The 14,739-nt window shown below is 29.7% G+C and overlaps 1 protein-coding gene across 1 annotated transcript in view; it reads right to left on the bottom strand.

The window, feature by feature from the left end:
* LOC133335325 (uncharacterized) overlaps positions 1–14,739 on the bottom strand; it is a 36,847-nt gene that overhangs the window by 1,613 nt on the left and 20,495 nt on the right. The window contains exons 2-6 of the mRNA XM_061543610.1: positions 3,732–4,008; positions 3,518–3,660; positions 3,270–3,455; positions 2,600–2,703; positions 1,322–2,511 (exon numbers count right to left, since the gene is read on the bottom strand). Coding sequence (XP_061399594.1) covers positions 1,322–2,511; positions 2,600–2,703; positions 3,270–3,455; positions 3,518–3,660; positions 3,732–4,008 — 1,900 coding nt within the window. The remainder of the gene's footprint in view (positions 1–1,321; positions 2,512–2,599; positions 2,704–3,269; positions 3,456–3,517; positions 3,661–3,731; positions 4,009–14,739) is intronic.

Raw genomic sequence — 14,739 nt, 5'->3', positions numbered from 1 at the left:
CCTTAAAAATATGACAAATGGCCCTAAATAGGGTTTTGGGATAATTGGGGAAAATGAGGGGATTTTTATAAAGTATATTTTAGAACTTGTAAAATGGTAAATTTACATATTTTTAGCAATATTTAGCAATATTTAAAAAGGCTAAAGGCAATATTTAAAAAGGCTAAAAAATGAAAAACTGGGGAAAATGCGGGGATTTCTAAAAAGGCTTGTGGGAATTAATTAAATGACAAAAACAAATAAATGACTACAAATTTCATGGCCATGAGAATAATTAAAATGATGAGCAACAAAACTGATAATAATTTTTAAAGTTAGAATACTAACTTTTTTCATAATGACAGAAATAGTGGGGTAATAAGGGAATTTTAAAACAAATCATATGGGAAGGAACCCGGATTGAAATATTTTATATTTGAATTTGCCAATGAAAAACATTTAATAAAAAATATATTTATTTTTCCAATTTGACGTTTTTAGGACCTCGCTGATACTTCAAATAATTTTTTCGAATCTACATTATAAAGGTACACCATGCACTCCAACGCGGTATGCTGCTGTAAAATTCAATTCAGACGAATTCAACTTAGTCACACCTGCATTTTTGGAAAATAGTTCCATCATGAAGTTGCTAGTGACTCATTCAAATTCTCAAAATATTATTTTACAGAAGAATATACCGTTTAATATCAAATCAACAAATTTCTATTACTCTAAAATGGCTGTGAGACACGGAAATTTTTATAGAAAAAAATTTGATTTATATTCGGCAATTTTTGGCACCTTAAATCTTAAGTGAGAAGTTGAAGGCAACCCTTTACCTCTCTCACAAAGTAAATGAGAATTATCGTAAATCAAATTGCCTAATGTAAATCAGTACAAACTGAGTTTGTATGTGCAGAGAGAGAGAGGATTTATTTCCTCATTCCTCTCCCTCCAGTCCAAGTTCAGCTTTCTTCATTAAAACTTTCCCCTTGGCTCACAACCAATTAACTACAATACATCTACAACTATAAACTACAATGACACTTTTGTTTTCATGAAAAGCTCATGATCAAAGCTACAACGAATGCTTTCTTATGTGAAAAAAGCTCCATGATCTATTATGATGACTTTTAAAAAAACTTACTTCTCCTAATAATGTTTGATTACATTTTTCATAGGTGTATCTACCAATTTTTTTTTTGGGGGGATTGGATGAGGATTTTGGTGTTTTGGGATAGGGGATGTGTGTGTGTCGGTGCCCTTCAAACTGGTGTTGCATAACTTCCTCTTAGTGTTCTTGCTGTAGTTCCTGTCGTTATTGGTCTAAATGTATTACCTCTTTCATTAATGGGTTCCGTATAGACATCCATTGATTCCAAGTGGCCATCGGCAGGTGAGGCATATTCATTCGGCAGCAATGGTTGTTGGGCACAACTAGGCTCAGCATAAATATGTTCCGGTCCTGTTGCACCACCACCACTATTTCCCATCATAGGATTTCCTTGCATATTATCGAAGGTATTGGCAGCATAGAAATCACCCTCCGTTAAACCTGGTTCCGAATAAATTGGTGTTTGATCGGCGGGTGGTGCTGAGGGCAGTGGTGATTGTAAATGTTCCGTCAACACACGATTCATTGCCATAAAATCAATACCCGGATTTTGTACCTTATTCAAGAGATTTACAATTTGACTTGTGGTCTTGACACATTTCGCCTCCGATAAATCGGCAATAAACATGATTTGTATTTTTTCATGGATTTTCTTGTAAATTTCGGGATATTTCTTTTGGATCAACTGCAGGGTCTGATTGATAATTAAACGATCATCTTGAGAGAATTCATGGACATGACTGCGCCCCTGATTTGTACCACCACTGCTGCTTCGTGGCATTTTCAGGGTACGCTTGCGGCAGCGACAAATCATGATAATAATTAAGCTGAAAATTATTATCACAATGGCCACGGCACAGGCCAGAATGATGATCAATTCCGGTAGGCGATTATTTTTCGCCGCCAATTCTTCGGCCGTAAAGAAACGCCCTTCGATTTTCCGCAAATTCTTTTTATTCTTACAATCCAAAATGGTCTTCGTGTCATCGCACACCTCACTGTAGTACTGCAAGAAGTTCAGCATTGTGGCATTAAAACAATTGCCCAGCTTGTCATCGATGGTACAAAAGACCTGCGATTTTAAGTCATGATCCGACAAACGTTCCAACCAATGGAAATCACAGCGACAGGGTTTATTCAATGAAATATCATAGACCATACAATGAGGATCTGTGAAGTTGAGGCTGCCATCCTGAGGACTTGTCAACGAATTTTCACCGAAGGTACAATTCTCACGATTGCGGCTCTTTTCCAACAACATATGGCCGAAAATGCCAAATTGATTTCTCTCCACCCTAATACGTGTCCAGTCTTTGACATGTAACCATTTGCTACCCAGGTGTTTGATGTGATTATCGGTTATGGTCACGTAGATCGATGTCACGTAAATTGCATTTTCGTAAATGGTATCGATTCTGAAAAAAAATTACAAAATAAAGTGGTAATTAAATATTGTTATTAGTTGAGCTTATGGGTTTTTGTTGTTGTTTTTGTTATGCTTACTTGTTGTTGCTAATTTTTAATTCTTTAATACCACTGCCATAAATTGCATCACTTTCGATAATACCAATTGTGGCTCCGGTTATCGATACATGTTCACTATAGAGCTGGAAAGAGAGAGGGGGGGATATAAAAATTATGTTATCAAGAGAAAAAAATTTTAAGGCCCTTACAAAAAATCCTTTACAATTTTCTTCTGAAAGAGGGATATCCTTTTCGAGGAAAAAAAGGCTTCCACTTTTGAGAATTTTTTTTAGAATAAAATTGGTCCTTAGGTTCTGAGGATTTCTTTTCTATAGAAAAAAGGTCCCCAGGTTCTAAGGATTTTTTCTATAGAAAAAAGTCCTCAGGTTCTGAGGATTTTTTTTATAGAAAAAAAGGTCCTCAGGTTCTGAGGATTTTTTTCCATAGGAAAAAAGGTTCTTAGGTTCTGTGGATTTTTTTCTATAGAAAAAAAATGTCCTCAGGTTCTGAGGATTATATAAGAAAAAAAAATTATCCTTTTTTTGAGGATATTTTCTTCAGGAAAAAATTATTTCGAGGTTTTGAGAATTTTTTCTATAGGAAAACAACAATTGTCCTCAGCTTCTGCACATTTTATAACGAAAATGTTCCTCTAAAATTTTATAGTTTATTTATAAAAATGTCTTCCCTCATTTCTTGTTCTTCTTACCTTTTCTGTTATGGCTCTCGATTTAATGGCATCAATGCGACACGATTCAAATATTATCGAATGGATATTATTCACATCAAATGCCCCGGGATTAATGGTGCCAATGGTACATTTCACGAACTTAATTTCACGTATCGAGGCATCAAAACGATAAATGTTATCGATATTGGAAGATTCGATGTGTAACTACAATAAAAATATAAAAATTAATTAAAATATAGAGAAAAAATTACAAAATAAAAACTTACCTTAGCCTGGGCAGAATTGAAAGCCTTTTCCGATATCCTTAGATCCTTTATGCCCACAAACGAGCCGCGGATTTGGGTATTTTCAAATGCATTTTCAAATAACAAGACATCATTGCTATTTGTGACATTTAATTTGCAGCTTTCTGGAAATTGAAAAAAATAATATTTAAAATTTAATAAAAATTAAGAAAAAAATCTCTCCCTTTTCACTTACCCGATGCCTTCTGGCGAAATGCCCGCTCCAATATAATTATGGCAAATACATTGCTAAATATTATTTCCGGGAATGGTCCATTATTGCCACGAAATGCATCAGTGCCGATTTCCACCTTCTCATGCTCCTCCATATTGCCCTCGATTATGAAACGATTAATGGTGTCATTGTGAAAGAATCCCTCACGTAGGCGGAATGAGGTCCGTGGTCCCAATTTGACAATTAAGATTTTTGCCAATTCGGGCATTTTAAATGATTTATCGAATGTAGAGCTTAACTGGAAAGAGAAAAAGAATTAATTTTACATTCCAAGGTAAACAAATTGAGAAGAAGAAGAAATAAATATATATTTCCTGAAAGTGTGTGTTCATAAAATATATAAAACAAAAAACATTTCAAAACAATTTATTTATTTCCCTCATTGGAGATAATTTATCAATCACTGTCTATCAATCGATCCGACCATTCAGTCGTTCAGACATTTTGTGTTGTGAAAATAAAACACAGCCGACAATTTCATGTCGGAAAAGCCATAGATTTTAATTTGAATGTTTCAATAACAAAACAAATTGAAATAATATAAAGTATTTGGATGCTTTTTTTATAACAGATATTTAAAAAAATATTTTAATTTTGAGGTGAAATTTTGAAATTTATTATGAAAATATATTAAAGGTTGTGATAGTGATAAATAACAGATGTCAAGATCGAGTGAAATATTAGTTAACAAAAATTCCTAAAAAAATATATTTTTTTTTATAAAAAGAGAATAAATTTTTTGTTTAAATTGATAAATCTTATATAAAAAAATTGAGCTTCAATTCAATTACAATATGGAAAAAAATCAATTAGAAATTTTAACCTATTTGAAGTTTAGTAGGGTAATCTATATTATATGTCCTCTTAAAACAATTTTTTTCCACACAACAAAAATCGCAAGATTTCAATTTTTACATACAAAAAATATTTTTTTAATTTTTTTCAGTAGCATTTTTTTAATTCCATATATTTTTTGTTCTATACAAATTTTAATATTTTTCTAAAGAAAAAAATCGCAAGATTTCAATTTTTTATAAAAAAAAATTTTTTTATTTTTTTCAGTAGCATTTTTTTTAATTTTTTTCAAATTTCAATTATTTTTTGTTAAATTCAATTTTTATAGTAGATTAGGGCACATTATACCCAATATTGCCTGCCGTTTTTCAACAACAAAAATAGCCAAATTTTTTATATTCCATGACATATTCTAAAATAAAAAAATAACAACAACAGCACCATTTTTTAAACATTAAAATTTCGTATTTTTATTTATTTTGTAATATAAAGCATTTCCGTAAAAAAAATAAATATGTTTTGGGTTGTGGCCAAGAAAAAATGCTGCTGTTTTTTATTAACGGTCTAACATCGTTACAAGACATTGTTTTTGTACCGAGCACCAGAGCTACCACATTTTGCCATATATGAGTTTCTAATTCTTGAGGATTAAGAAAGAATGCAATAAATTTGAAAATAAAAAAGGGTAATAAAAAAGAGGAAAAAGGAAATAGAAAAATAGAAGAAATAAATAAAAAATAGTCAAGAAGAAATTAAAATTTGGGATTTTATGAATTTAATTAAGAAATAATGTGTGAAAAATATTTGCCTCATATTTTAAATGAAATTGAATGGCGAACAACTAAAATTTACCTATATATCTCAACATAATCGAAATCTTAATATAGGTTAGGTTAGGTTTGGGGATGTGGCTGCAGCACTCTGATACCATTCGGTCTATTGTGATCATCTATATGTTAACGATATATTTTTGTGCCATTTTGGGGATATAAAAGAGAAAAAAATACCACATTATGTTGGGCGCCACATTTACAAAAACTAAATAATTTAGATTAGAAATATATTCTAAATCAAAAAAATCAATCAAATCAAATCAAATCAAAAAAATTTGAAAATATGGTATACAGTATGATTATATCGCAGCCAATTAGGCTATATATACATGTTATGCTATTTTGAGTAGTTTCCAAATTCTGGCAAAATTTCCCACTTTACTTTATTTTAGAAAAATTGTGTTAATGAAAAAATATTCTGTGTTAAATTTCACTAAGGATCATCTCAAAATCGAAATCTAAAAAAATATTTTATATATATATCATAGAAATATCAAATCGAATATGCCTATATAAATAATTAAATTTATTAATTTAATTTTTAGTGGAAACTTTTTAAGGTTTTCAAATTACGTCAAAATTTTCCGAATAATAATTTAATTTACAGAGTAGGTGTCAATGGAAAAAATAATCTGCATTAAATTTCATTATGGCTTACATCACAAGCTGAATTTATATATGTAATAAATTTCATTAAATATCGGTTGCAATTTCGTTATATAAATAATAAATTCATTTTAGGAACATTTTTGGTAGTTTTTACAAACTTTACCAATATTTCCCACAATAATGTGTCAATGGAGACAATATACTGCATTAAATTTCACTATGAGTCACCACACAGACAAAATCTGTATATATAATAAATATCATAAAAATATCGGCTCCAATTTGACTATATAAACAATAAAATTTTAAATTAAATTTTTAGTGGACATTTTTGGTACTTATCAAATTGTGTCAATAATTCTAAAAAAATTGATTTTTTAGAGTTGCTGCCAATGGAAAAAATATTTTGCATTAAATTTCACTATAGGTCACCTCACAAAGAAAATCTATACGTATTATATTTACCATAAAAATATCGGATCGAAGTTGGCTATATAAAAAAAATGTATTAAATTGTACAATTTTGTCACATTTGATTTTTTGTGAAATTTATCCATCTAATTCTTTGTTTTAGGGGTATAGTTTCAATGCAAAAAATATTCTACATTAAATTTCACTATAGGTTACCAAATAAAAGAAATCTGTAGATATAATAAATATCATGAAAATATCGGATCAAAATTGGCATAAAAACAAGAAAATTTTATCTCCACCTTCTGAAGCTAATTTAGATGCCTTCCAATTATGTGTCAATATAATCCATTATATTTGATTTTAGGCACATAGTTTCAGTGGGGAAAATATTTGAAATCAAATTTCACTATAGGTCACTGAACACCAGAAATCAGTAGGTTTTGTATATACCATGAAAATATCGTCTACAATTTGGGTATAACATGAAAAAATAGGTATTCCCCTTTTCAGTGCTATTTTTTGGTCGCATTCAATTATGTGCTAAAATATCCCACAAATATTTATTTCAAGGGAAGGGTGTCAACAGGAAAAATAATCTACACTAAATTTCACTATAGGCAGCAAAACAAAAGAAAGATGTAGATATTATATATATCATGGAAATATCGGATCAAAATTAGTGTATAAAAATGAAAATGTTATCTCCACCTTTTTGAAGCCAATTTAGATATCTTCTAATTATGTGTCAATATACCCCTTATATTTGATTTTAGGGACATAGTTTCAATGGAGAAAATATTCTAAATCAAATTTCACTAAAGGTCACTGAACACCAGAAATCTGTAGCTTTTGTATATACGAAGAAAATATTGACTACAATGTGGGTATAAGATGAAAAAATGTATTCTCTTTTTCAGTGCAATTTTTTGGTCTCATTCAATTATGTGCTAAAATATCACACAAATATTTATTTCAGGGTAAAGGTGTCAATGGGAAATATATTCTACACTAATTTTCACTATAGGTCACCAAACAAAAGAAATTCGTATATATAATAAATATCATGGAAATATCGGATCAAAATTGGCGTATACACAAGAACACGTTGGTAAATATAACATTTTGAGCGGAAAAACTGTTGCAATTTGGCATTTTGTATTAAATAAAATTAAATTATTTAAAAAAAATCGTAGCAAACTCTTTATTTCCACTCACTTCCTCCCCACAAAATTAAATTATTTTATTATACCTTATCACTGCAATATCTCTTTTGAATCTCGAACAAGTTCGTCATTTGCCACACAAAACCATTTCCTCTTAAATTGCAAAATATATTGTAGAGATTTCCAAGAAAAAAGCTAAAACATTTTTTTTGCATTTTATTATAAAAAATATAAATAAAATGCCAGTAAATAATTCTTCTTGTTGTTGTAGAAGAAAAATGAATGCACTAGCAATACAACAACAATATAAGAGGTAAATTGTATTGAGTACAGCGAAAAAAAGTTTTGACGTTGACTTTCCCATTGAAATTCACTGAACAATGTGACTGTCTGTCCAGTCAGTCATTGCTTTTGTAATTCTATTGTAGATTGTCATCCTTTGTTTTCCTGTATGAACGAATGAATGACTATTCTATTAGGCATAGGTTGAGTATTCTATTGGGCATAGATATGCGTGGGAGTTTTGATTTAGATAGACAAAAAATGTCAATAGTCGTCTGTACATAAAATTCCGTTTAAAAATCAATATCGACAGTTTTTATTTTTAATGAAATTAATAATTATATTTTTAATATAAAATATGCTTATATAGGGGATTTAATATTTTTTTAATTTTGTTTAGGAAAAAATAACGACATTTTATGAGGAAGATTTTTCCACTCTCCTTCTCCCATCTCCCCTTTAAATTATTTTTTTTTTTTAGAAAATATGATATTTTTATAAATTATTACTATTAAAAAAGTAATAAAAGCCATTACATATAGTTTATTTTTAGTAGAGATATAAAAAACAAGTTAAACTTCTGATGTTGTTGTTGTAAAACTTTGGCAATCAATTAATAAAAAATAACAACAACAACAAAATATGCGTGGGTATACATTTTTGCGTTATTGTGAATTTTTGTGTTCCGCCTTGCCATTGCATGGACTCTGACCCCTGAGATGACATTTTGTCATTTTCTTATTAAAGTTCTCGAGTTTGCACCTCCTCCTCCCCGCATCGATAACATTGCATCTTCATAGCCCGGGAAGCAATAAAACTTAAAAAAAATACGAAACTAAAATGACAAAATAAAACTAATTGAATTGATCCACTCGATGGTTGTAAAACAACAGTTGGGTTATTTATTTTTCATCCACCGAACATTATTGCACGAGAAGTGTATGGAGGTGGTGGAGAGATATGGTGGCTGCGTGGCAGGCTGCTGCCATTCACATTGTGATTGGCGGGCACACACCGAGCATAATCACTGGTGTCGGCCACCACTATGCAGGCACGTTTAGCGTTGTAAGTGAAAAGATCATTGGAACTGTCAAATGTTGATGTATGAAGTCATTTCGAAGCTTTTTTTCCACGGGTCCCTCTCACTCAAAAATAGGAAATGCCTGCCTTCTTGTTTTTTTTCAGTTAAAGGAAATTCAAAAATCTACAAATATTGTGTGATCCACTTAGCACAAGAAGACAACAAAGAATTATTTTTAGCAAAACGAACCGGAAATTATGGGCTCGAATTTTTATTCTCCCTATCAGATGTTGTATTAGAAGCACACACACACACGAAAGGCAAGAAAAAATGTCCGCCATTGGTGGCGATGATGATGATAATGTTCTCGGAGATCAATTTCCCTGTTTCGTTTTTTTCTTATTGGAATAAAATGCACGTTCCACACATCAAACCTACAACACAACACACATAATTACATATAAATTATTGTTTCAATTAAGAAACTTTGGACAGTTTCCTAAAGTTGTGGACGAGTTTTGTAGCACAAAATTCTTGGTATTTTTTTTGTTAAGAAAATAATAATTTGTTTTATTTTGAAATGATAATTTTTCTTTTTAAAAACGGAATGTCTAATATATTACAATGCCTCGTTATTGTTTGTTTTTCCTTTTTGGGGTGTTTGATTTTAAAATTCCGAAAATCGGAAATAGTAATAAATTCACAGGGAATTACAATTTGGAGTTCATTATTGGAAGAAGAAGAAAATAAAATTTAATGTCCTTAGTTTTCGGGATAATGATTTTCTATGGCACATAAATACTTATTGCCAAATGAGAAGAAGAAGAAGAAGAAAAAACAATTGATCACATTGCGTTGGGCGCCAAATTCAAGAAACTAAGAGATTTTAGAGGGGTGGTGTCAGTGGAAAAATATTCTTTATCAAACAGATGTCCTCATAAGTGAAATTTGTATATTTAATATACTAAAAATATCTGATTTAATTTCAATAAAATATTAAAATTCTGTTTTATTGCCAATTTTGGTACTTTTCAATTTTTGGCAAAATTTCCCATAATAATTAATTTTAGATCGTTGGTCTCAATGGGAAAATATTCTGCACCAAATTTTACTATTACATAATAAATCCCATGCAAATATCGCAGCCAATTTGGCTATATAAACAAGAATAAATTAAATAGATTTTTAAAGGCAAGTTTGGTGCTTTTAAAAATTCGGCAAAATTTCCCACAGTAAATAATTGTAGAGTGTTGCACTCAATGGAAAAAATATTCTGCATCAAATTTCACTATAGGTCACCTCACATGCGAACTTTGTATATATAATATATATCATGGAAATATCGTATCCAATATGACTGTATTAACAATTTAATTTTAAATTTAATTTTTAAGGGCAATTTGGATAGTTTTCAAAATTCGGCAGAATTTCCCACAATAATTTATTTTAGGAGGACAATATTCTGCATCAAATTTTACTAAGGGTCCCACACAAGTAAAATTTGTATGTATAATAAATCCCATGAAAATATCGCAGGCAAATTGGCAAAACATACACTTAAATATTAAACAAATTTTTAAAGAAAATTTTTAGTAGTTTTCAAAATTTGGCAAATTTTTGGTGTCAATGAAAAAAATGTTCTTCATAAAATTGCACTATGGGTCACATTCCAAACAAAACTTGTATATATAATACATACCATAGAAATATCGTATCCAATATGAGTATATAATAATAATTAAATATAAATTCATTTCCAATGGCAAAATTTGGTAGTTTTTAAAATTTTGGCCAAATTTCCCAGAATAATTTATTTTAGGGTATTGGTGTCAATGAAAAAAATATTCTGCATCAAATTTCACTAAGGACCACCTTACAAGCGAACTTTGTACGTGTAATAAATATCATAGAAAAATCGCCACAAATTTGGCTATATAAACAAATACTTATTTAATATTTAGGGGTAATTTTGTCAGTTTTCAATTTTGGATCAAAATTTCCCAGAATAATTTATTTTGGGGTTTGGGTATCAATGGACAAAATATTCGTCATAAAATTTCACTAGGGGTCACCTCACAAGAAATGTTGATAGATGTAATAGATATCATGGAAATATCGGTTACAAATTGCCAATAAAATATTTATTTAATTTTTAGTAGAAATTTTAGTAGTTTTCAAAATTTGTCAAAATTGCTTACAAAATTAGTTTTAGTGAGTAGGTTTCAATGGAAAAAATATTCTTCACAAAATTGCACTATGGGTAACTTCACAAGCACAATTTGTATATATAATAAATATCATGGAAATATTGCATCCAATATGCCTTTACTATATAATTAAATTTTAAATGGCAATTTTCCCAGTCTTTCAAATGTTGTCAAAATTTTCCATAACAATTGATTTTAGAAAGATGGTCTCAATGGGAAAAATATTCTACATCAAATTTCATTATGGGTCACCACACAAGCAAAATTTGTATATATAATAATTATTATTAAAATATCGTAGCCAATTTGGCTATATAAAAAATAATAAATTTATTTAAAATAACAATTTTTTGTAGTTTTCAAGATTGGCCAAAATTCTCCACAATAATTGATTGTAGAACGTTGCTCTCAATGGAAAAAATATTCTTCATCAAATTTCACTATAGGTCATCGACCAAAAGAAATCTGTATATATAATTTATATCATAGAACTATGTGATCCAAATTAATATGTGTAACAGGACGAACAAATGAGGAGACACTAATTTGGTGTATTGCATTGGGCGCCAAATTCACAACAATGGCTTATTATAGAGGAGTTGAGTGAATGGAAAAAATATTCTATATTAAATGTAGCTATAATATATATCAAAAGGAATATAATATATATAAAAAAGGAACAAAATTATTTTTTTTATCAAAAAAAAAAAAAAATAAATAAATAAAAAATAAATAACAATAAAGGACTAAAAAATAATATTTTCCAAACAACCGATATTAACATTTTCAAATATATTTTTTCTTTTTATGTGCTAGAAAATGATTTTACCTGTATATAGTATTAACCATATAATAATTTTGATCTCTTAGACCAATAACAGAAAACTTAAAGTATTATAAAATCGAATTTTTCAAATTTCCCTTTTTTTAATCAACCACTCAATTTCAGAATTGTCTGAAACATTTTATTTTATAAGATAAAATATCCATTAGTTAATCTTAAAATTACTCTTCAATATTTTCAATTGCATTCCACTTATCAAAAAATTAAAGTGACACTTTTGTATTTATTTGTAAATCAAACTCCCACGACTGCTGCGGCTGCTGATTAGAAAAACAAAACAGCAACAACAACAACGACAAAACAAACAACAATTCCATTATTCCCTTTATCGGTATCTGCTCAAGTCAATAACCGTTTTTAAATAGCTTATCAGCTGAAATAGTCATAGCTGCTATTCAATATTCACTATTCGAATACAATTCCTTTGTTGGCATTAAATGATGATATCGAAGGAGTGGCAGGTTGGTTGGCTGGCTGGTTTATCAGGGATGGGAGGGATGGATGATCTGATACTCATTATTCATTGAAATTTGTGTAGAACGAATGAGTCACTTGAAAATATTTTTTGAGAAATGTTATTTTTTTCGTAATGTGTTTCAAGTGGGCAATTTCTAAAGATAACGAAAATTGGGAGATAATTTTGAAAATAAAAAAAAATGCCGAAAAATAAAATAGATCTTTATAATTAATAAGGATAGATATCAACATATTAAATAAATGTGGATAAATAAGGGAAGAATAATAAAAGGATAATGATAAAAAAATTTTAAATAAAATATTCTGTGTCAATTTTCTTATATTTTTGGGCATATGCTAGTGTTGGAAGCAAGCTATCAAGGGGAATTTATTTTTATTTTTTCAAAAGTTTATATTTTTGTGGAGGGTATTACAAATTTGGCTCGGACTCTTTTTCTTGATGTTTAAACATTTTCTTCTAGAACTCTTTACCATTTCTTTTAAGGGCAAGTTCACAGGTGAAGAATATTGTGAAAGCTTTTAATATTCATAGAAGGGCCTCTCTAACATTTTGAAAGAATATTAATTAGAGTTTTCGGTGTAGAACATAATTTAAAATGCTAATGAAATTCTATAAGAGCCCTTTTGAACAAGTTCTCTTCAAAAACATATTTAATTATGCCCTACGCATTTGGCATTTAATGGGTTAAACTATGGGTGACACATACAAACCTGTTTCTTTCGAAACTGATAGAATATTAAATAAAAAAACTGTTGAAATAAAAAAATATTCAATTGTTATTCCTAAAAATAAATTCTGAAATGTTTCTAATAGAATATTGAATAAAAAGAATATCAATAAAAAATATTTCAAGCCATATGTATGATTGGACAGTTAACAAAAAATAATAAAAACTGTTTTTCATTTTTGGGAATGGGGGTGAAACTGCACCAATAACTGGCGTTAGAGGGTTGGTATGAAAGGAAAAAATATTCTTCAGAAAATTTTACCATGGGTCTCCGAACACAAAAAATCGGGATATAAAATCTGTATATACTATATAACAATCAATGTAGAAATATATAAAAACAATATTTTATGGGATTTTTTTAAGAATTTGCGTCAAAATGAACCTTATGGTAGTCTTAGAGAGGTGGTGTATATGGAAAAAATAGTCTTCGGAAAAATACACTATGGGTCTCCCAACACAAGAAATCTGTATATATACTATATATCTATATCATTTTGGGATCACTTTGCATATCTCTTTAAAAAAAATTGTTGCGTACATTTTTTAGAATTGGCGGCCAACTTCGCCAAGATTGATGTTAGAGAGGTGGTGTCAATGGAAAAACTATTCTTCGTCGCTATGGGTCTCCGAACACAAAAAAAATCGGTATATGAAATTTGTATATACATTGATAATTTTCGAATCAATGTAGAAATATATAAATAATATGTTCTATAGGACTTTTTTCAGAATTGGCTCCAAAATGGACCTTAGGGTGGTATTAGAGGGGTGGTGTCAATGGAAAACAAGTTCTTCAGAAAAATTCACTATGGGTCTCCAAACACAAGAAATCTGTATACATCCTGTATATCTATATATTTTCCGCATAACTTTTGATATATATGACACAGTCTTATTGCGGGCTATTTTAAGAATTGGCGGCCAACTTCATCCATGCAGGGGTTGGAGAGGTGGTGTTAATGGAAAAATATTCTTCAGAAAATTTCACTATGGGTCTCCGAACACAAAAAATCTATCTATATATTTTAAGAATTGGCGCCAAAATTCACCTTAGGGTGGTCATAGAGGTGTGGTGTCAGTGGAAATCATGTTCTTCAGAAAAATTTACTATAGGTCTCCAAACACAAGAAATCGGTATATATACTATATATCTGTATATTTTCCGGAAAACTTTTGATATATATGGCACAGTCTTAGTGTGGACTATTTCAAGAATTGGCGGTCAACTTCGTCAATGTTGGTGTTAGAGAGTTCGTGTCAATGGAAAAAATATTCTTCGGAAAATTTCAGTATGGGTCTCCGAACACAAAAAATCGGTATATAAAATCTGTTTTGCTATATAAAAATTTTATTTTCGAATCAACGAAGAAATATATAAAAAAATATGTTTTATCGGACTTTTTTGTGAGAATTGGCACCAAAATGGACCTTACAGTGGTCTTAGAGGGGTGGTGTCAATGGAAAACATGTTTTTCGGAAAAATTCACTATGGGTCTCCAAACACAAGAAATGTCTATATCTGTATATTTGTATATATCTGTATAATTTTCGGATAACTTTTGATGTATATGACACAGTGTTATTGCGGGCTAT

The sequence above is a fragment of the Musca vetustissima genome, unplaced genomic scaffold (assembly GCF_032173495.1).
Source record: "Musca vetustissima isolate MV318-11 ecotype Yass unplaced genomic scaffold, APGP_CSIRO_Mvet_v1 utg893, whole genome shotgun sequence".
NCBI classification, from domain to species: domain Eukaryota; kingdom Metazoa; phylum Arthropoda; class Insecta; order Diptera; family Muscidae; genus Musca; species Musca vetustissima.
Note: the sequence above shows the minus strand (reverse complement) of the source record. Positions and strands in the feature narration are given on the sequence as shown.